Source organism: Humulus lupulus, chromosome 8 (genome assembly GCF_963169125.1).
Source record: "Humulus lupulus chromosome 8, drHumLupu1.1, whole genome shotgun sequence".
Lineage (NCBI taxonomy): Eukaryota > Viridiplantae > Streptophyta > Magnoliopsida > Rosales > Cannabaceae > Humulus > Humulus lupulus.
Genome location: NC_084800.1, coordinates 68254870 through 68277798, shown reverse-complemented (window position 1 = coordinate 68277798; position 22929 = coordinate 68254870). Strand labels below are relative to the sequence as shown.

At 31.2% G+C, this 22929-nt stretch overlaps 2 protein-coding genes across 2 annotated transcripts; one reads left to right on the top strand and one right to left on the bottom strand.

The window, feature by feature from the left end:
* Window positions 1–3597: 3597 nt before the first annotated feature.
* LOC133797665 (uncharacterized) lies at window positions 3598–6249 on the top strand. The gene is made up of 4 exons (XM_062235647.1): window positions 3598–3848; window positions 3939–4032; window positions 4140–4244; window positions 5652–6249. The coding sequence occupies exons 1-4, from the start codon at window positions 3688–3690 to the stop codon at window positions 5919–5921; spliced, it is 630 nt and encodes a 209-aa protein (XP_062091631.1). The 5' UTR covers window positions 3598–3687; the 3' UTR covers window positions 5922–6249.
* Window positions 6250–6769: 520 nt separating this feature from the next.
* LOC133797664 (DNA gyrase subunit A, chloroplastic/mitochondrial) lies at window positions 6770–22358 on the bottom strand. The gene is made up of 27 exons (XM_062235646.1): window positions 21852–22358; window positions 21640–21709; window positions 21447–21512; window positions 19985–20086; window positions 19678–19722; window positions 19492–19590; window positions 19062–19148; window positions 16453–16523; window positions 16188–16296; window positions 15943–16005; window positions 15427–15492; window positions 15234–15322; window positions 13907–13955; window positions 12332–12418; window positions 11862–11955; window positions 11158–11228; window positions 10956–11045; window positions 10462–10587; window positions 10158–10315; window positions 9573–9654; window positions 9331–9495; window positions 9139–9240; window positions 8603–8733; window positions 7767–7887; window positions 7628–7682; window positions 7444–7543; window positions 6770–7218 (listed from the first exon to the last, which is right to left on the bottom strand). The coding sequence occupies exons 1-27, from the start codon at window positions 22313–22315 to the stop codon at window positions 7110–7112; spliced, it is 2871 nt and encodes a 956-aa protein (XP_062091630.1). The 5' UTR covers window positions 22316–22358; the 3' UTR covers window positions 6770–7109.
* Window positions 22359–22929: the final 571 nt, after the last annotated feature.

The window sequence follows — 22929 nt, the reverse complement described above, 5'->3', positions numbered from 1 at the left end:
TTTGGTTTTATTTTGGTGTTATTTAGTGTTTTGTTTTTGTTTTTGTTTTGTACAACAATGGCTACTACTTCTCTTAGGGCATCTCTGGCAATCTATTTTGTTGTCAAAAATTTTAATATATTATTTTCTCTCTCATCCAAATAATTGGAAATGCATTCATAAAAAATAAAGGATGGCAGCGCAGCCACTGTTCGACAATTTTCGTGGGCATATTTATTATATGAGGACTCACATATGATTCATAACAATTTTAATAGCAACTGCATTGTAGATGCTTTTATTGGATGAGTAATTTTTGGGGCAATGTTTTGGTGGCTTGGTTTAGTATGTTGACTCATTTTTTTGGTCAACTACTGATTTTACGAGGAAAGAAAACTTTAGTGCATAAGCTTGGAGAGAATATCAAAAAGTAATAAATGTGTCAACAAATATAGATGAGATTTATAGTGGTTATGTCACTAACCATCTACGTTTACTTAGTCTTGTTTAAGCTTCTTGGACTGTCAAGATCAAATGTAAATACAAATGAGTTTATTGAAGTTGTTAAAACTTAAAAGTTGAGTACAAGTAGTAAATGCTCTTGAATACAATATTGGTGTCCATCCCTACATGATTTCAAATTCTAGTATTTATAGTAGAAAATAGTAGGTGAACCTGATGGAATAATACATTTATTGATATAGCTACTTCGCATTGAACCAACTAATTTAAGTAATGTCTATGGTACACGCTATCTGTATATCGACTATGACTGTTGTGAATGCTATGTTGGTGAAGTTTAGCGACATTAACATTAGATAATATCATACATCACCAATTATGTGTATTAGTAACTCGAGTATGGGCGAGAAATTAGCAATATGATCCCTTGAATGGTCTATTCAACATAAAAAATTAAGAAGTTTCATAATTTTGGATTTTTTTAGAAAAATGAGATTTGTTATTAAAAATATAATTGTGAGTTATTACAATAATTTCCCTTCAATTAGCCTTAAAAAAAGAAATGGATATTGTATTCACACTCATTTTTCTTTTTAAAAAAATTATTACAATTTTAAACTTAATTCCCTTTTATAAGTGTATCCCACTTACCCAATCTCTAATATACCTATATTAAAAAAAAATCTTTAAAATTGAGTATCTTTAAACCCTAGAAATTATTTATTAATGGAGCAACAGTTTAAAATTTCATCATGGAATAATAATCTAACATATATATATTAAAATGTTTAAAAAGGCTTGAGTGTCTTGATTTTGAAATAAGACTCAGTCTAATAAATAGAGACTGTGTTCTTATAAAAGCTTAATTGCCTTTAAACTACTCAAATTTCATGCTTTGTTATAATTAAATACCTAAATTTTTTTACAACATAACTATCCAAACAATTAAAAAATTAATATGATTTGATATTAAATTATGAAAAATAACTAAAAAAAATATATAAAATAACTTAGATTAATTATAAAATTAAAAGTAGTTTCATTTAATAAAAAATTATTTTAATTAAAAAAACAAATATCAATAGCTAAACTTATCAACTATTGTTATAAATATAATATCGTATAAGTGGGAATAACTCGGTTTTATAAAAATTATATTAATATATATGTGATTATGTCATTTCTTTTATTTTTTATTTTCTTATAGTTTGTTTCATTTCGTTTCTTTCGTTTTAATTTTTTTTCAGCTGATTTAAGTATTTTAAAAATTAACAAATATGTTTTAATCATTTTTTCTAGTTAAAAGTTTTAGCTATTATTTTTGCTTAAAAATTTTTAATTAAAATTATTTTTTATTTTATAATTAATTTTGGTTATATCTATTTTTTTTATCTAATTTTAGTTATTTTTCATAATTTCAAATTAATTTATATTAAAGTTTTAACTATTTGGTTGTTTTGATATTAAATAAAAGTCTGAGTATTTAAGTGTAACAAATTATGAAATTTTGGTAGTTTAGCTTTAATTAACCCGAGATGAAACTTAACACCAGTAGGGGTGAGTAGTAATAGCGCACTATTTTGACTGTTAAGGTAGTTTTGTTTTTAATAGTGTGTGAAAGTAAATAAATGTTCATGCTTTCAATTTTGTAGTAAAATAGTCTAACCACCTTTAATGTTATCAAATATGTCATTTAGCAAATTATATCGATACTATTACATTATAATTATTTTAATATTATGGTATATATATATTAGTTTTGTTTAATTATTTTTTATTTTAAAGTTATTTTGATTTTTTTTTTCATTTTTTATGGTTTGTTGGTATATCATTTTTCAACTAATGTATATATTTTTTGTGGAATAGTATATCAAAGTTGTATGGTTAATATTACATAAAGATTACATGTTTTGTTAACTATTATTAACATGGTATATGTATTATTTATGCTATAATATATCAAATTTCGTTATTGTTATTTCATATCAATTGATTTTTTTTTTTTTTTAAATATGGTATGTGAGTAAACTAACATAGTATATTAATTTGATATATTATAGTTCAACAAATAAATATATCATGCTATTAAATATATATCATAAAAAAAATCAATATACTAGATAATAAAATTATATTCACTATAATTTTTTTTAACAAAAAAAAAATAGTATATTATTACTCAAAAAAAATGTATATACCATGCTACTATATACCACAACTAAAATGAATATAGCATACTAATAAAATTATATATAACAATATATAAAATAAATATTATCTAAAAAAATAATATATCATACCAAAAAAAACATACATACATGCTGATTTAGAAAACAATATACCAACACTTGAAAAATAAAAAATATATATATATATTACTAAAAATATATATAACATGTTAACAAAATTATATACCACCATTAAAAAATATATATATATAATACTAACAAAATTATATATCACTATTTAATTGTATATACAATGCAAACAATATTATATACAACCATTATATATATAAAAAAAAATTAAATATCATCTAAAAAATATATACCATAGAACAAAAAAATATATTATGAGTTGGAAAATAATATACTAACAACACTTAAAAAATTATTACTAAAAATATATATATCATACTATCAAAATTATAGACCACTATTAAAATGTATATATCATGCTAATAAAATTATATATCACATTTATATATAACAAGATAAAATTTAAATATTATCTAAAAAAAATCAATGATATATTATACCGCAAATTAAATATAGTGACTTGGAAAAAATTCCTTAAAAGAATACAACATAACTTATTTACACTTGATAATTAATTAATATTAAGAATTCTATTTATTGCACTGATGTTTCGTGATATATTATTTGATTTATCAATTTTGTTTATTTGAAATTTTATATATTTTTATGTAGTTTATTATTTAAATGGAGTGATCCAATAATTATATACTAAATGATGTCCATCAAGTAATATAGGATAAGTTTAATGTACACACAAACACTTAGGATTGAGATTTTTGGACACAAAATATTTCACCACCAATTAACCCTAAAAATAATTTGATAAATAAAATGGGTAAACTTATTATTGGTTGGGTGTAGCTAGTTTATAAATTTTTAGGTACAAATATACCCAAAAAAAAAAAAAAAACGTTCTTGAAAAGCATAAGAAGAAGCGAGTACGAAAAAATCAGAGAAAAAAAAAATAGGAGGCAGAGCAGAGCAACACATGGAAGATTTTGAAAAAAAATTATCAATAGGTGAACCCATGGCCGAAGATGGTAGCCATGGCACCTCCGCGTCTGATACCTCAACAACCATCGTTAATTTGCTTCGTAAATTTCTCGCCGTTCAGCAGCGTCGGGCCGAAGCCTATTCCAACCTCAAAAGGTTTCTCTTTCCTTCTGCGCTTACCATTTTTTTTTCTTTGTGCATCTCATTTTTCGTTCCTTTTTTGAAGAAGAGATTTCTTTGATACAGGGGATTTTCAGAGTATATGATTTCGGGAAATGAATTGGTCTATCAACAGCTTTGCAGTGACATTACACTGGAGTTCAATAACTGCTCTAAACAAGTTGGTATCCATATTCAAATCCCAAATTTTGAAATTCACATATAAATATATGTTTATATTCTGTATTTAAGTTTGTGAAGCGGGTTTCTGTGTTTTTTCGAGTTCAGGTCATTGAAATGGAGTCCCTATTTCAGAATTCTGAGTACGATCGAGTTGATTTAGCTAAGCTTTTGAGATCTGTTCAAGAACAGGAAAAACAGAAACTGAATTTGGTAACCAATGCCTCTTTTATTTTTCTTTTTTGCCACTATTATAATACACTCTAAAAATTGCTTGGCTATTTTCTTTGTGGATTTATATCTTAGAACTCTAATACAAGCCTTCCCTTTTCTTATTCTGCTATTTTGAATGTATTGAAATTTCGTTTAGAGAGCCATATCGTTTTGCATTATGGTTTTGCCTTTGTATAGGTCCCTTTTCCTTATCATTCATTCCCAATTTAAATGAAAATAATTTAACGAAGATGATAATATTTGGAAAGAATAGAACAAGTAAAAGCCCTTCTTGGACAAGAGCAAGGTGCATGCGTATTTGTTCTTCTTAAAAAACCCTCTTGTGGCTGAAAATAATTAAAGTTAATAGTCTCGAGTCAAGTGCCAATTAGAAATTTTTGTATGATTCTCTAATGAGATGTATAGTTGATTTACCTGATAGATCATTAGAAATGGACATTTGTTAAGACTCTTATTTTCCCTTTTTCCCAAAAAGCATGCTGAATAGTGCAAAATTCAATCTGCCAATTATGAGTTATGTGGATGATTTTGTGACAGAAGGATTCTTTACAAAGGATGTAGATTTAAAAGCAGAAAGCTTGTTTTTTAGTTACTATAGAGAGATTACTGATAAGCTGCTGATCATTCTATGTGCTTGAGAAGCAGATTATGGAGCAACTCTAGCATTTAAGAAATCTTGTTCCTGATGTTATTGTTGAAAATAAGTCAACCTAGTTGTCCATACGTGAAGAATTTTTTTGCATTGAATAGTTTATTGAGCAAAAACGAGAGTAACAAAAGACCAATATAATAAGAATGAAGATGTTTTCTTATGTCTACTTGGGAGGGGTACTTTTGGTTTGTATTGTTCAATCCAATATCTGGTAAATCAAATCAGTAAAAAGATTGTTTACTTTTGTTGATATTGGATAGTCAAAAGTCCTTTCCATTAGTTTGAATCATTTAGCTGAGTTTCCTTGGGGACCCTAAGTTCATGTAAGATAATGATTTGGAAGCAGCATGGAAAATTGTGTAACAATAGAGATTACTGACCATAAACGATCTCTAAACTGCTTAGACAGTAGACATACATAAATTTACAGTTATTTCAATGATTATTTTTCCTTTTCTGCTAGGATTGTTCTTTTTATTTCACGAGTTTAAATAAAAGCTATTGTCTATTTTAAAAAAATGTCATGTTTACAGAGGATAATTGTTGATCTTATGGCTGTAGCAGAGTGATTTCTTTTACATTTTCAATTCTTTAAGATGACTCTACACTCATCAACCAGACTTCTAGAATAGTAACCTTGTATGCAAATGGAATCTCATATGTTGTTTCTTGTAACTCAATTTTTCCAGAATTTACTCTTGCCCGGCTAACATTAAATTATTTTACTTTTAAAGACGGTCACATTACAGGTACTAAAGAAGGCTGGTCGGCCATCAGAACGTTTGGTGAGCCACGCGGATTGCAAATTTGAGAAACCAATGGAGCATGAGTGTGTGCATGTCCATGAGATTACAGAAGAAGCTGGGACTGAAGAGGCAGAAGCAGATGCTATGTATGATAAAGAACTAAAGGAGGCCATTAGAGGAGTACAGGATGCTGTGACTGCTATAAACGAGCATTTGGAAGAGGTCAGATATGAAATTGTGGCCCTTGAATCTGAATGAGTTAATTTCATATTTTGATTGCTTAAGGAGATAGTCTCATAGTTGCCAAACCAGCCCTGCAAAAATGTAACAGCTAGAAAAACGTATAATTTGCTAATAACTATAAAGATGGTATTATTTTTGTGACTGGTGTGCCGTTCCCTATCCCATGTTCTTGTTTTACATAGTTCTCCCACTGTAAACAGCCCAAATATCCGTTCAATTGATTTATGAAATTGGATGAGTAGTTAAGATCCAATGGTTTTTGGCAAAAACGAAGAGAAATTTTCGTGGATCTATTTTATACTTTAGTTCAATTTATGCGACTATTCTTTTATACCTAAATAAATAGCCTTAGTATATCATTTTTTGCACTTGTTATACCATTAAATTATACTAATTACTCTAGACTTACTAGCTTTGGTTAGATTGTATGTAACTTTTTATGATGAGAGTATTCAATTTGACAATATGAGTGGATATACCAGTATATATGACACAATCATTTTTTTAAAACTCTTATACTATGCTTATTGTAGTTTTATGCGCAGTCTCTACTAAAAATTTATAATATTTGTAAAATATAACACTTATTAATGTCATCATTGGCACATACTATAAGCGAGTAACACTATAAATAAAGTTATTTTGTGATAATATTAATTAGTAATGATATATGCACTGTAGTAGTAATTTTAATATAACAATTATCATTTTAAATAAATAAATGTGATTGGCAGTGGTTGTAAAACCTTCCAGTAATATTTTGGTGCATGTCTAGAGTCTACATATTATTATCATCACTCAATGTTTAAATCCACATGTATGTAAACTCTACACAAGTCAGTGAAAAGGTGAGGACAACATAGTTTAAGAGAGGCCAAAGTAGAATAGATTGATGGGATCTTCTGGTTGGAGTTAATGGGCGAGGAAAAGGGGCAAAAAATTACAACACGCATGGGAAAAATTAACTTCCCTATCCTAGAATAAATAATGGTCTCCAAACTCGAAAATAAAAAAATCACCTGTACATCTTTGCCTGCAATCAATATCATCATCAGTACTGCTACTGCCTACATAAATCTCCTATTTTGTATCCTCTACGGCCATTTACATAAATATTATATAGTGGGGAACAACGCCCAAAGGCCAGGAGGATCAAGATAATTTCTTCTAATCAACGAGAAAACAAAATTGTTCGGCGCAGACCTAGACCGAGATAGCCGCGACTTCTTCCTCTGGCTCGGATTCTGTTGCTGAGATCAATGAGGCTGACTGAATCTTCCCAGCGTGGTCCAACCGCATCAGAATAACTCCCCTTGAAGAGACAACGCCAGTTACAAATTGTTAACATAACAAGAAGACATCACATTTTTGCACGTTAATTATGGATCCACAGTTTACATGTCAATACTGGTTAAAAAATCATGATATAATCCAAATGGGCTGCTATGGTTAAAAGAATCAAATGAGAAATATTCAAGTCTCTTTAAGCCATATCACAAAAATAAATAAACCAAAAGAAAAGCTTATTTGGATTTACCTTGCGTAGCGAGATTGTATAGAGACATCCCGCACCTTGATTCTGTTGACTGTACCACTTTGACTTACTAAGACCACTTGTTCATCACTTTCACCATCCTCTGTTATTTTACAATGGATACAAATTAAACTTAGAGACTACACATTCCTTGACATCAAATATCGCGTAAAGAGGGTACTTTTACCTGCCAATGAAAATCCAACCACAAAAACTGCTGCTAAGCGGTCCTCTGCAGCAAACTGAAACAAAGCAGTACAGCCATTAGAATAGAGGAACAGATTTGTTCGGTCTTAATTAAAAGATTCGAATCCTGTCAAGAATACCTTGTATCCTATCAAACCCACTCTATTTAAGGGTGATGAACGAAAGCTGCTCAAAGGAACCCGCTTTCCATATCCACTCTCAGATATGAACAACAACCATGGACCATTGACACCTTTAGGACTGGAAATAAAAACAAGCACAAATAAAATATTACATCATACTATGATGGAAACTGAAGTACAGAGACAAAACTTATTATGATGAACCAAAAGTCAAGTATTTCAACGGCTGACTGGATAATCCTTATACAGCACTCAATCTTTTATAAACATACAGCAACATTAAGGTCATATCTTGTATCCCTAACAGTCATACCCTACCTCGAAACACAATTACCCAAGTTACTTTTAACTTCCCTAGAAATTTTAGCAACAACTCTTATTGAAAAACTATTTTCAAACAGTCATCAGTGCATGCATAAGTATTATACATTGAAGGCATCTAAACCATCTCAATCAATCGATTCAAGCCCCATTCATTATCCCTAACTATTTCCATCCTTACCTTGAAACACTCACAACATAGCAACAAGCGTATGAAGGGAATGCTTGTTTTATGTTGACATTTTTTTTTGGCATTGACATCCCACAGAAAATAGGCAATAAAAGAGACATTTATACCCGGCCAAAACGAAGATAGCCATCAACAAACACGACTTTCTTTTCTCCCCAGAATAATCTAGGTGAACATCATATAGACCAAAAATGAGAGCTCCAATTAAAACCCATCTAGTTTAGTGGGATCCAATAAGGCAAGTTCGGACATTGCTCAAGTTGGTGTGCTGCTAACAAGTCACCAAATTTATCAAACCCCATATTATTATTGAGAAAATTACTTGCTCTGAAGAGACACCCTTTCCAAGTCTTTGCGCATTGCTGCAGGTATAATGTCCACACATGCCATCTTATCCCCTTTTTTAAGTCTCATGGCCACTCCACCCCTTGTATTTCTGCCTTGTGTTCGAATCTATTAAAGAAAAATAATAACAAAATACAAAAGTTGTAACCATTGACAAGGGCCATGAATGAATTAAAAATATATATCAGCAACAAAAATCACTCCAATTACTGTACATTTGAAAGATTTCATAGCAGACTAAGCAGAGAAAAACACTCAAGGTTAGAAAATGGCAGAATGATTCTAGTTCTCCTCAGTAACACCGGGAAATCAACTAAGTAGAATCTTACCCCCATCTACTTTATCTTTCTTTTTTTTATAAGAGAAGAATAATAAACTGGAGGGAGGAACAATTATGATAAACCAAACTCCAGAGATAAAGAAAAAAGGGTAATTTATTGATATTGGCTATTAATGGCATCCCATTGTGTAAATATACTGCGCACAAAGTAATATGAACATGAAATGACCTACATTATCACAAGCACTTAGAATGACCAAACCATTCATTGAAGCCATTGCAACGAGGTCATCATTTGAGCAACAGCGAACCCATTTTAGCTCGTCTCCAGGAACCTGTCCAGTTAATAACTATGGATAAGCCAAAGAACAATCTTGAAAATACCCAAAAAGATAACTATGACTAAAACAGGAAACAGGACAAACCAATTGAATTGCTATGATTCCTGTCGACCTGATAGATGAGAAAGAGCTCAAAGATACTTTCTTGATATATCCATTCGCTGAAAGCATCAGTAAGAACTGATCTTCAGAAAACTCACTGACAGGAATAACTGATGTAATTCTTTCGCCTTCAGACAAAGATAGGATCTGCCTCCAGCCAAGGCAATAAATTAATTTAATAATATCAGGGAAGCAACACAAACAAAAGGAAATAAGGTGAATACCTGAACCAATGGTGTTCCGGCAGCTGTCCTAGTGCATTCTGGAATTTTATATGCACGAGCTGAGTATACTGTTCCCTTATCACTACAAAAATTATTTAATGTAATAAATCTATGTACTAAAGATACTATGATATAGTAAGCATTACAAAATCGAAATAAAGATTTAACCGCATAAATTAGCAATACAAAATATAAATAAAGAGTTAAACATATAATTAATGACAAGTTGACGAACATAATACTGGAATCAGACATAAAATACTAACCAACCACAAAGGTGACAAGTAAACATCTACACCTACATTTTCTTCTATACTGTTCTCTTTTAAATCAATAAATTATTTTTTATTTTTTATTTTGAAAAAGAGAGAAAGGTCACATGTCCATGAGTGACCTCCTCCCAAGTGTATTGAAAGCCCTCGCTTATGATGGAGGACAACCTTGGTAACAAACAGGAAAACTTGGGAAATACAAAGATAAAAAGAAACACAACCCTAGCAACACAACAATAAGACAAAACTAAGAGAGAAACTGCAATCTAAAAATAAACAAAGAAATAAATAACCCATAAGTAACTCAAAATACCTGAAGTACAGAACATGGTCATGTGCTCGACAAACAATAAAGTCAGACATGGTATCATTTACCCTCAATTTCCCAACAGATTTACCAATTGTCCCGCGATTTTGGAGATTAAAAGTGTTAGGCTTCATCCGCTTAACATAACCTTTTTCACTGAAGCCCTAAAAACATAGAAACAACAATTTTTTAAAAAATAAAATAACTAAATGAGAAAAGAAAAATCCCATGAATTTCAGAGATAATAAAATATGTTAGGGGGGGAGTACAAAAAGGAGAGGTCATGAACATTTGAAACTTATTTATGTACCAGTAACATTTCTTCATTAGGAATAACATCTATGTCATCAAGTTGACCACCATCAGAGTCTTCTATTATTGATCGCCTTGGATTGGAAAACTTGTTCTTCAACTCAATTGCTTCTTTTTCAATTATCTAAAACAATATCAACAAAAAGTTCAGTAATGTCTTTATTTATCACACAAAAGTTGATAAATCCACAAGTCAAGTTTCACAATACAAGGTTAAATCTGCTTGCACATACTTAAAAATGAAAGAAAGCTTAAAAAAATTGAAGCCATGCTTCAAACAACAATCACCCTAACAGTTCTACCAAATAGTCGACAAAAGAATGATAAGGTTACAAATGAAAAATATCATATGAAACGTAGAATGAAAACAAGTCCATGGGAGAATTATTTGTCAAAATGTTTCACATTAAAGTCTATAAAAAAAATCTAATTCTTTAGATATAACATGTGCAGTAATATTTTATTACTTGTTGCTTAATCAATAATATATACCTCTAATATATTCTTCTTGCTTGACAAAAGCTCCTCTAATTTTGAAATTTGCTCCCTTAGGGATTCACTTTCACTGACGAACTTTTTCCTCTGCAAAGAAATCATTTTTATTAGTATAAAGTCCTAGCAAACAATGACTATGACCTTAAGGGATTTAAGAATCCGAACAAAGAACAGATCCACTGCAACAACTAATACGTACCTCAAGAAGTGTAAGTCTTCTTAAATTTATGTCTAATATAGCTTCAGCTTGTTTGTCAGAAAGATTAAACTCTGCAGTAAAAATTAATATATAGGTTAATTCAACAGCATAAAAATCTAAAATAAGCAAAGGGATACACTGAAGACTGAAGCATATTTTAGGATTTGCACATCACTTCAACTTGATGGAAGTTGGCATGAGAACAGAAATTACTCTTACAATGTTGTAAGTCGCTATACCTTCTCTTTAGCATTAATCATAGAATGAAATATTCAATATGGTATTGGTTTCAGTATAATTACTATAATATACTTGGCCTTTGTATCAAAACTTGCACTAGGCATGGTAAACTAATATTTTTATACAAAAAATATTTGTTATGATCAAATGTAAGTTTTTTTTCTTCAGGCAGGGTGGGTGGGATTTTTCTTTTCATTATTTGTTTAATCAACATTTTTTTTTTAAATATCTGGTAATAGATTATACACAATAGAACACAAGGCTGGAATCCATAAAGCTGACAACTCTAGGCAAACTTCCAGTACCTCAAAATGAAAATAGATCAAAACACCGTGCCATAATGCAACACAACTAGCTAGGAGGAAATAAAATACATCGAAATTAAGGGAAAAGTTATCAATATTCATCTCTTAAAATTAATTTGTCTAACTTGTATATGAAATGTGAGAAGATGGAAAGCTTACCATTTCTTAGACCAGCTGATGCAACTGCATTGCTCGAAGATTCTCTTATTATACAAATTACACCATCCAAATTGTCAAGCCCCACAACAATACCCTATGTGCATATACATCAAAACAGAGTGAGAATGATGTATTCTCCCACAATTTTTTAGAGAACCCAAAACCAAACTACCGACTCCTATTTCAAGAATAATTCAACATTGAAGGATTGGATTACTTTGCAGTAAATTAATAGAATTTTTTTTTTTAATATTTTTGAAACAGAGAAAATACATAGATGAACAGTACTCGTAAAAAGAAGATCAAGCCAAAATTAACCTTCCAACACTCATGAAGATAGACGGGTGCAGACACATTGATTCAAAGATACTCCCTAATAATATTTCAGTATAATATTTTAACCAAAAACTATTTCCTATATAGCAAATTAATGGCATATTTTAACCAAAAACTAAGCTAATGTTACATACCGCAACAATGTGTCTTCTATCCTGTGCTTGGGAAAGCTTGAACCTTGCACGTCTCTCAATAATAGAGCATCTGAAGTCTAAGAATGCCTGTAGATAATTTAGAAAGGTTATTAACCATACCTAAGCATAATAACACTTGTGTAAAGATAAACAAAAGCATAACTACTAAGGTATACATTTGAGAGACAATATGACATGGCAGCTCATTATTGGAGAAAAAAGCTTTAAGTGATCAGCATCAGTAAGGATTGTGAACATCTTTCAATACTCGCATATGCATTCCAGCACAATATTTTGATATATACTATTTATGCAGAAAATGTGCACTACCAGCAGTTATTAGATCCACCAACAAAAGTATTTATCTATCCACAGAACAATGCAAAATCAATCTATCAATTTTCTAATAGACACAAGACAGAACCCAACAATAAAGGGCAAACACATCCAACGCCTTTTACTTTGCACCAGATCAAAACAAGAAATTGTATATTTTGATATTAATATTACGTCTTTTCTTCGAAAAACAAATAAATTAATCAAAAAGTGAGACAAGATCAGAGAACCTATTAATGCAAACAAATTTTGAACAAGTTGTTACAAACAATTGTTATAACAACTTTTATAGCAGCACACAAACAAACTCTACAAAAATATAATTTAAATACACAAGATCCAACTTATTCTACAGAAATAAACAAATTTCAAACAAATATTGGTATGATCTAAATCATCTAATAATGTTTTTAGTGATAATGTACACATTGTTTTTCGAGTCCAGCAGCATAACCAAACGAAGAATTAAAAAAGGGAAACTACGAGGGACAACTTTTTTCTGATCAAGAGCCCATGACAATCTTGAAGACCATAATCTGAAAAATTGAATATCACTTTGAAAATGTGGCTCACAAATAAAAACGACAGTTCAATCAATAACAATCCCTTCATGCATTTCTTATCAGTTACACATGCTTGCCTTTTACTATCTCTCTCAGTTACTTTCTCGGGAATATTTGAAAGATGTTAAAGTCTAAAATAGGTCTAAGTTGATGGACTGAAGGATGCAATCCAAATATGGGTCATACTCAGAGGCAATGAGTGGTAAAAGCACCTCAATGACACTAATAGCGGTTTAAATGTCCATCAACATGATTCTTGAAGATTTAAGCGAAATCATGATATCTTCAAGAAATAACATGGTCCTCAAAGATGCATCCGTTAAATATTAAACATCCCTAGTTTTAAGAAAGACTTGACACTGAATTCTAGTTACTCTTGCTTTTCACCTTTGAGCATGCCACACTCCAACTCAGCTTTCCAAGCTCAATTCCAAATATCCATCATAATTACCAAAAAAAAAAAAAGCAAGAAAGCAAAATTCACATGAATAACATTCACAACACAACTTATTATATGCGTACATAAATTAGACGTGTCCTTGTGTTTGACTATTCATCAGCTCACCTTTAAATATACACACATATGCATGCATGCACATACCTAAATACATACTTGCACATGTGCGCACACACGCATATATCTAGAGAGAGAGAGAAATATTAGGTAAGTAGTCACCTCCAGCAATTCCTTCAGACCCATTCGTCTTGGTTGTCCATTGAGAATACTGCAGAAAGATACACCGTGAAACAAGACTTGGAGTAAATAAATTCAACGTGTCATTCATTAATGCAAAGAAATGGTAGCTTTTACTTTCATTTTTTTTAAAATGGTTTAAAAGTAGCTGTATTAAAAAAGAAGAGAAAATATATCTTTTGAATAGGTTACAAACATAACTAGATTTTTTTTATTAAGAGAATGGGCTACTCCTGCCTATTCTTTTGTTTGCTTTGGACAAAAAATTAAATTGAACTAATATAGACCAAAACATTTACTCCCATCACAGGCCAAAAAAAGTAAAGTAAACACCTGATAAATGCCCAATTCCCATTACAATTGTTTTTCATTTCAATTTATTTTCATCCCTCATTGATTGCAGATCAGTAAACTCACCCTAGGCTACCCATCAAAGTCATTCCAGTTACTCCTGTCTATTGCTTTGTTTACTTTGGACAAAAAATTAAATTGAACTAATATAGACCAAAACAGTTACTCCCATCACAGGCCAAAATAGTTAACCCAATGCCCAATTACCATTACAATTGTTTTTCATTTTAATTTATTTTCATCCCTCATTGATTGCAGATTGGTAAACTCACCCTAGGTTACCCATCAAAGTCATTCGGCTAGTGTACGTTTCCGAAGAACACCCAATATCAGGATTTTAATCTATCATAAAAGGATGAGCTAAATGCAAATAACATCTGTGATCTCTTTGCCTTACCCTTCTTTCAGTTTCCCTCATAGCTTACTGTTTCCAGATTTGGAAGAGGGAGGAGGGATAAGGGTTTTATGGAGATTCTTGGTTTTGGACATTTTCTGGGTACATGGTTAGAACAGAATACCAGCATTTCTTAAGATTTAAAGTGAGGTTAAGATGAAGACTTTCTGTGGGAGAAAGTGCATTCTTCGGTGTCTCTTCTACTAAACAATTTAGGAGCTGTCCTTTTCATTGTTCACTATTTGTTGTAACTGGAATAATATAGTTTAAGTTTCTATTTTGTTTTCGTGTTGCCTGAGACCTGTTTCCTCATCTTTAATATACTTTCTCGATTGCTTTCCACCCACCCACCCCTCCCCCCTCTCAATATAAAGAAAAAACAGAATTGTAGAGTGTAAAATAAATAAAACGAAACAACACAACACAACACAAAAATCAAGTATTATACAAGCATCTGTCACCATTACATTCTTTAGGGTGACTTACAGCTGATATTCTAATGCAACAAGAGGTAAATAACCTGAATTTTTAGTCATATTTAATAGTGAAAAAGAAATGACTCACCCCACCATGTTACAGCTAAAACTCGACTGAAGAGATGTAAGCCGGAAGAGATTGTTTAGAACAATTGAAGGGTCTGATCCCCGTTTGAGCTGAAACAAATAAATTTGGAAACTTTCAACAATAGAAACTTTCTTAAATATTGTTTTTATGTTGTTGAAATGAAAAATAACACAACACCAACAAGTATTCTAACCTCAATAACAATGCGCATTCCAGTTCGGTCACTTTCGTCCCTGATATCACTTATGCCATCTATATTCTGTTTTGGGAAAAGATCAAAGAGACAAAAATATCAACCAAAAAAACATAAGCATGTCAAAAATGTCTATCTACACAATAAAGCCATAAACCACAAATAATGTCCAAGGAACACTGTCATAGTAAGAGTTAAATATCCATTTCAACCACATGCCATAAATCTCTAGCATAAGAAATATATAGTGAAAGTCAAAAAGCACAGGAATCATACCCACGACTCCATGAGAGATATATGACCTCCAAAACAAAAATAAACAATTACAATAAAAATAGAAAACAGAGTAAAAGAAGCTAAAAATTAAATGAATGCCAAACTAGGGATGAATCGCAGAAATCTAGAAAGCAGTCAATCAATTATTTGCAACAAAAAGCTTGAATAGCTACCAAAGTACCTTCAACAAAGAATAAATTTATATTTCACCATCTAAAATTTCATACAAATATGATTTACCTTATTTTCCACAAGTTCAGCTATCTTTTCCACTAGAGCAGATTTGTTGGTTAGGTAAGGTATCTGCATCATTCACAGCAACGAAATAGCAATTTAATTTTTTATAAGAAACAAAAACTTTTATAAAAGATCAAAAACTCAATAAAACTTAAAAAAGAGGATAAGATACCCTTAAGGACCCAAAAAAAAAAAAAAAACATTTTAATACGCATGGCCAAACCAGACAAATCACAAAAAGCAATTACCTCTTTTATGATAATTGCAGTTCTCTTTGTCCTAGAATCAAGCAATTCAACATCAGTTTTTCCTCTGACTACGACACGTCCTCGCCCAGTACGGTATGCCTCTAAGATGCTTAACAGATTAAACATACATTAAAACATAAAAAAGAATTGCAAGCTCATATCTACAGAAATAAATAGATTAAAAAAAATAACACATAAAATTAGTATGGTTAGAATATTTTTATGTAAAATTAATTTAAGCAACAATAGTTCATATCTAACTTACCCAATATTGCCCATGATCAATCCTCCAGTTGGAAAGTCAGGCCCTGGCATGTATTCTAACAATTCTTGCAGCTATCAAAAAGGGAAACCAAATGTTAAAGGTCAAAAGCAAAACTGAACGACAAGTGACTAGAACTAACTGCTTACTATACATGAGAAATGACTGTGCTAAGTAGTGGATACTATTTTTTTTGTATGCCCTACAAAGAACTTTTTTAGTTCCTCATATCAAGTAAAAGACTGCCCTTAAAGAAAGACAAAACTTGTAAAAATCGTGAGCATCTTTCCCCTTGCACAAATTTTGTGCTTCAAAATGCTTTTGCGTATGCTTCGTGATGAGACGAATATTGTCCTTAATACAAGGTAACCTCTTTGAAAGGTTGTTTGATGAAAATCAAAGTTTTTATATAACAATTTTTTTGTAAGAAAAATTGTATTTTAATATTAAAAAAAACAATAAAAAAGATGATAAGACATAATCTTAAGTTACAGCCACAGGTGCCAATGGTTATTTAGCACTGAAAAATATAGTGCTTCAACCTCCCTAGTTTTAAAGATCCAAATAGCCCCCAATATTTTACTCCATCCCCCAAGGAGAGGAAATCATATTCCAAATCCTAAAAGATCATATTATTTTTCTCCAAAAATATGGTCATCCATTAAAGATAATATCACTGCCAAATAAAAATGTCAAAGATATTTAGCTCAAAGAGTGTATCGTTTATACCCAAATCTTAAGCTAATAGCAGATAGTCCAACACTGGATTTTATACACCTATTAATACTAAAAAGGTTTTTTTTCAGCTACAGTCCTCATTCTTTAGACTTTGTAACACTTAAGTCCCAAAGATTAATTTTGTATCAATTAGGCCACCAACCTTTTCAAATTATATCATTTAGGTACCTAAATGCAATTTTTTTTTTCTTTCAAAATACATAAAAAAGAAATTGGACCACTTAATTTATGACAATACCAAACATGACATTTTAAAAACTATTAAACTATCTAATAGTTTTATAAAGTAAATTAATTTTTCATTAAAAAAATTCTTAACTATATTTTTTTATATTAATAACTGAACTATCACGAAATTATCAATACTTAACATGTACATATTTATTTATTTTTTGTAAATTTTTTCTATAATACAACTTATAACTAATTATATAAATATATATATATACGCACATAAATGATTTTATATACACCATTAAGTTGCATTATTTACAAAAAAAAAGCGTATGAAATAAACAAGCATAAATATTATAAAAATTGATGATATCAAGATAAGCAAGATACTATAGTTATAAATATTAATTATAAAACAATAATGTAGATAAGAATATTTGTTTTAATGAAACATTAATTTAATTTATAAAAATTATTAAATATTTTTAAAAATTCTATGAAAATATTTTTTCTCTCATGTTGTGTTTGTTATTATCATAAATTAAGTATCCAAATATTTTAAGAATAATTCTCCATTTATTGTGTATTTTTTTATGTATTTTAAAAGAAAAAAGAAATAAAAATAGCATTTAGGTCCCTAAATGATGACCTAATTGGTACAAAATCAACTTTTGAGACCTAAATGTTACAAAATGTAAAGAATGGAGACTGCAGCTGAAAAAATTTTACTAAAATCTTTATTACACTAACCAACCATGTGTAACCAATATAACCAATCTAATCTGCAATTTTGAAAATTACATTGGATCAGTTAAATTTTCATTTTATAAGAATTGTGTACTAGACTTAATTTAAAACATGTGTGTGTGCAAAGTGGTTGGAATATAACCTAAAAAGTGTGACATCAAGGCAATAAACACCTATTTGTCACCATGTGTTAAGCCTTTCGATACGTTTCAGGCATTGTCCCTAAATATTCTCATATTAAATGTCAGCATGATTTTTCATTATTGTGTGCAGGTGTGAAAGGGAAGTACTCTGGAATAAAAATCCTAATATTGGTCAACCGCCTAAAAAGCTTAAGCTTAAGCTTTTCGCAAAGTTGGAAAACTGATATGTAACAAAACTTGTATGTGAAAGGGGAATGTGCTGGAATAAAAATCCTAATATTTGTAATCCTTCTGAGCTTAAGCTTTTCACAGAGCTGGAAAACTAATATGTAACAAAACTTGTATGTGGAAGGGGAATGTGCTGGAATAAAAATCCTAATATTTGTAATCCTTCTGAGCTTAAGCTTTTTGTAGGGCTGGAAAACTAAGATCTAATAAGTTTGCATGTAAATATGGTTGTTGGTCACATGCAGTCTATCATACAAAAACAATGAAATTCAGCCAAAAACTTAAAAAGTATTTTTAATATTGCAACATAAACCTATTAAAAAAATGCTGCCACGTAATACCATCAAGTTGAATGTATACTATTAAAGGATATTGATACTAATAAAACAAAATTAAATTTCCTCTGCTTTGCAATATTTCAAAAGACTACCCTTATAAAGCTATTTCACAAAGTTGATTTCGTAAAAATATCTTGTTGCAACAACTTTGTGAACCACACCCATTTAAAATTATAACAATGCAAATGAAAACTAATTTAACCGTTAGTGAATTATGTAAGAACTCATATACACTAATACTTACTGTAGCTTCTGGGTTTTGAATCAACACACAAAGCACATCAACCAACTCCCCAAGATTGTGAGGAGGAATATTGGTCGCCATGCCAACCTGAAATTAATTTTACCCAAGTATGAATAAGAAATAGCCAAAACGAAAGAAGAAAAAAAAATGGCAGCACATTTTAGTATGATTCTCATTTTCCATAAGAAACAGGGGCTGATATGATTAGTATAACAAAAACATTACCACAGTAAAAGATGACAATAGATCTTCTTCATATATATAAACAATAACTTTAGTTCATAACTAAATCCAAAAACAATATATCTTTGAATTTTTTTGTATTTAAAAGCAGTCCAATATTTGACCCTGGCCCGTAGAATCCAATTACCCCTCCACATCTGCAAATATTCTGTAAACTGTATAAGATAATTGACTAAGAGAATATTACCGCAATCCCAGACGAACCATTTAACAATAAAGTTGGTAGCCGGGCAGGAAGAAGTGATGGTTCTTTTTGTGAATTATCAAAATTTGGAACAAAATCAACCTGTAGAAAATAAACATTTGTGGTTGAAGATGACATAAAACTAGATTCATAAGCTTGTGTGAAATTAATGTAAGAAATACAACTCACTGTATCAAGCTCTAAATCCACCAGTAACATTGCTTCTGTGAGTGGCTGCAAAACAAAGCATAAGTAAAAGCCTACTACTAATAGTCATAGTTGCCAACAGAAAACTCACAACAACATCATATATGATGATGTACCACAAGAAAAGAAAGAAAATCTGTTGACAGCAACAAGATAAATAATAATTTTACTTGAAATTTAAACCACAAGGAGAAAGCAGAGCAGAGGAATAGGTACAAATTTAGAGATTTTTTTCTTCATATTGAGCACACACATAATGAGTCAAGACAAACTAAAATATCAAACATACATCTAATCTGCACTCCGTGTAACGCATTGCAGCAGCAGGATCAGCATCGATTGAGCCAAAATTGCCATGCCCTTGAATGAGTGGGGACCGTAAGGAAAAATCCTGGAGAAGTAAGAATTCAAGTACTTATAAAGAACAAAAGATAAGGAATTAATCAATTGTAAGTAAACCATTATAAAGGAAACAGAGAAGTGAATCGGAGCGCCAAAAAAGGAATTAATCCACTTTAAATAAACGAAACAAAATTATAAAAGGAAATAGAAAAAGTGGATTGGAGCACTGTCACAAGAGCTACATAATAAACAGAAAAGACTGAATTAGCGCTTATGGCTCTTCGAGAAGCTTTGAATGTACATTTCAGAGTTATAATTAAGAAACTTTGTGTTTCTTGGAGAGATTTATCTTCACTCAATAATTTTGAGAATGAATACAGCTGGTAGGGATCAAACAACTATGATCACTAGAGATCATCTCATTCTAATAAAAGTTTTTGTTAAGCATGGTTCTAAGATGCTTTTGGCTTATAGGTATGGAGTCACTTAAAAGTTTTTGGATAAATCTTAAGAACAGCTTTAACATTTCAAAAAAGCTTTGAGCAATAGCTAATAACTGTAGCTTTTCCAAAAATCTTTTCAAGAAAAAATGGATACTTGAGTGACTGAATCTGTGTAATAAAAAATTTATGATCAATAATTTAACCTTTTTATTCTCAATATCAAAGCCGAAGACTAAAATTTTGTCCTATCAAGCACTTTTTGATTTTGAGGATTTAGTTTACGACCGATATTTAAAAATACTATAGGTTTTACTTCTCCTCTGCTACTAACAAAAAGCAAAATATCTCATATAGGGTCATAAAAAAAAACTAGTTGCATTTAATCAGCTAGCGAAATCATTTCTCTCTTGCACCACAATTCAAATTCCATCTATGCCAACCCAAAAGAGTAAATTAGACAAACAAACACATATTCTATGTGTGCATATCATAGACCACTTGAACAATGTGGCAGACATTTAATGAAATATTATACAATGCTAACTTGACTTTGTAATGTAGGAAAGCGAAGTAGATAAAATTTACTTATGGATATGGTATCTGTTTGGATACCTTAAAAAGACAGTCACTTCTATGTTCTATTAAAGGTCATGCTGCAATTATCCCAATAAAATTTGACTCCCCCATGTCCAAGCTGAACTTCTTAAGCAATCCCTTTCTCATACTTCTTAAATATGCCAGACCTTTTCATCTCTTGTTTTTCTTTCCCCCTGTCCTACATCGGTTAATTTTTCACTCATCCCACAATTTTTTGACTCTCCTTTGTCTGACCTGACCTCCTTACACAATAGACAATGCCTTCTAATATAAAAAGAATAGTAATCTTTAATCCTTCCTTAATGGACTTGCTCCAGTCTAACACCTACATTTCACATAAGTAAACTAATAAATAAAGAGAACAATTACCTGAGCCATTCGCACTAAAGAATCATACACAGCAGTGTCTCCATGCGGGTGAAATTTACCTAAAACCTGCAAAAAGATACATGTTAGCTGCATCTAATACAGAGAAAAGATAGACAAAACACTATACCATTCTAATGGGACTTAGGAAGAGTCCGTGTTGAGGTTTTTATATAGAATATCTCATATTATTAACCTCTCCAACAACTCTAGCACATTTCTTGAATGGTTTCTTCGATGCAAGTCCCAATTCATGCATTGCATACCTGTAGTTTGAGAAATATCTCACGTTGGTAAAAACATAAAAGCAAATACCAAATTCCACAAATGTGTTTGAGTACAGTTGAGTGAAGTAAGCACAACAAACACATACAACTATCTACAGAACAACACCCAGAAAGAACTCACAGTATCCGGCGGTGAACCGGCTTCAAACCGTCACGAATATCCGGCAAAGCCCGGCCGAGCAAAACCGACATGGCGTAAGACATATAGGCCTCAGTGGCTTCCTTGTGGAGCTCAGTGGGCACAATCCTACCATCATTTACAGACCCGTCCTTGAGCAGAACGCTGCCGTTACCATTCGGGCCCATGGACCCAGAAGAATCTGTGACGGGCTCGTCCCTCTGGCGGGACTTGATGGGGCGGACTCTCCGTGAAGGAGGAGCAGTAGAGAGGAATCGGAAGTCCGGGAGGGTGCGGCGGAGCCTGAAAAAGTGAGTAGATGAGGATAAGGCGGGAGAAGCGAGACGGCAGCGGAGGAGGGAAGAGAAGCGAAGGCCGGAGGAGAAAGCCATTGTTGAAGAAAGCGGTGACGGTGGTGGTGGTGGTGGTGGTAGTGTAAGTGGGGATTTGGCGGAGAACGGTCTCATAGGAGAGTGAGAGAGAGGAATCCCATTAGTTTTTTTATTTATTTTAAATTAAAAGCTTTACAATTAGAAAATATAATATCTATGTCTGAACAGGTAAAACCCTCTCGTGAAAAAATAAAAGTAAACAAAAAAGCTATAAAACCCTAGGGAAGAAAATGAGAAAGAGTTGAATTTGGATAGGCTTCACTTTGTTTAATTTGGGCGCCAAATTTTTAACTTATTTGCAATACATTATTTTGAGAGCGAACAATTTTTGTAATCTTTTTTTGTAAAATAAAAAAAAAATCCTGTCTAAAAATAAATAAAAGCGATGATAATACTATGTTTTGGCGTTTTAGAAAGAAAATACATGTAATATAATATTAAAAATTATACTACATTTCTCATGCCATTTTTGACTGTCCATTTTCATCCTACTGTTGGCTCTATTCACCATGGAGAGGGATAAGGTATAGGAGTGGAGAAGGGTGACGTTTGAAGAAGTGGAAGTGGTGTCAAGAAGGTTATTTCAGCTAGCTAAAGTTGACATTGAGGCATGTATTCAAGGTGTGTGAAGCAATTGGTTTTTTTATGTTTGAATATGAGGAAAGCTCTAAGTGACTCGTGTTGGATTA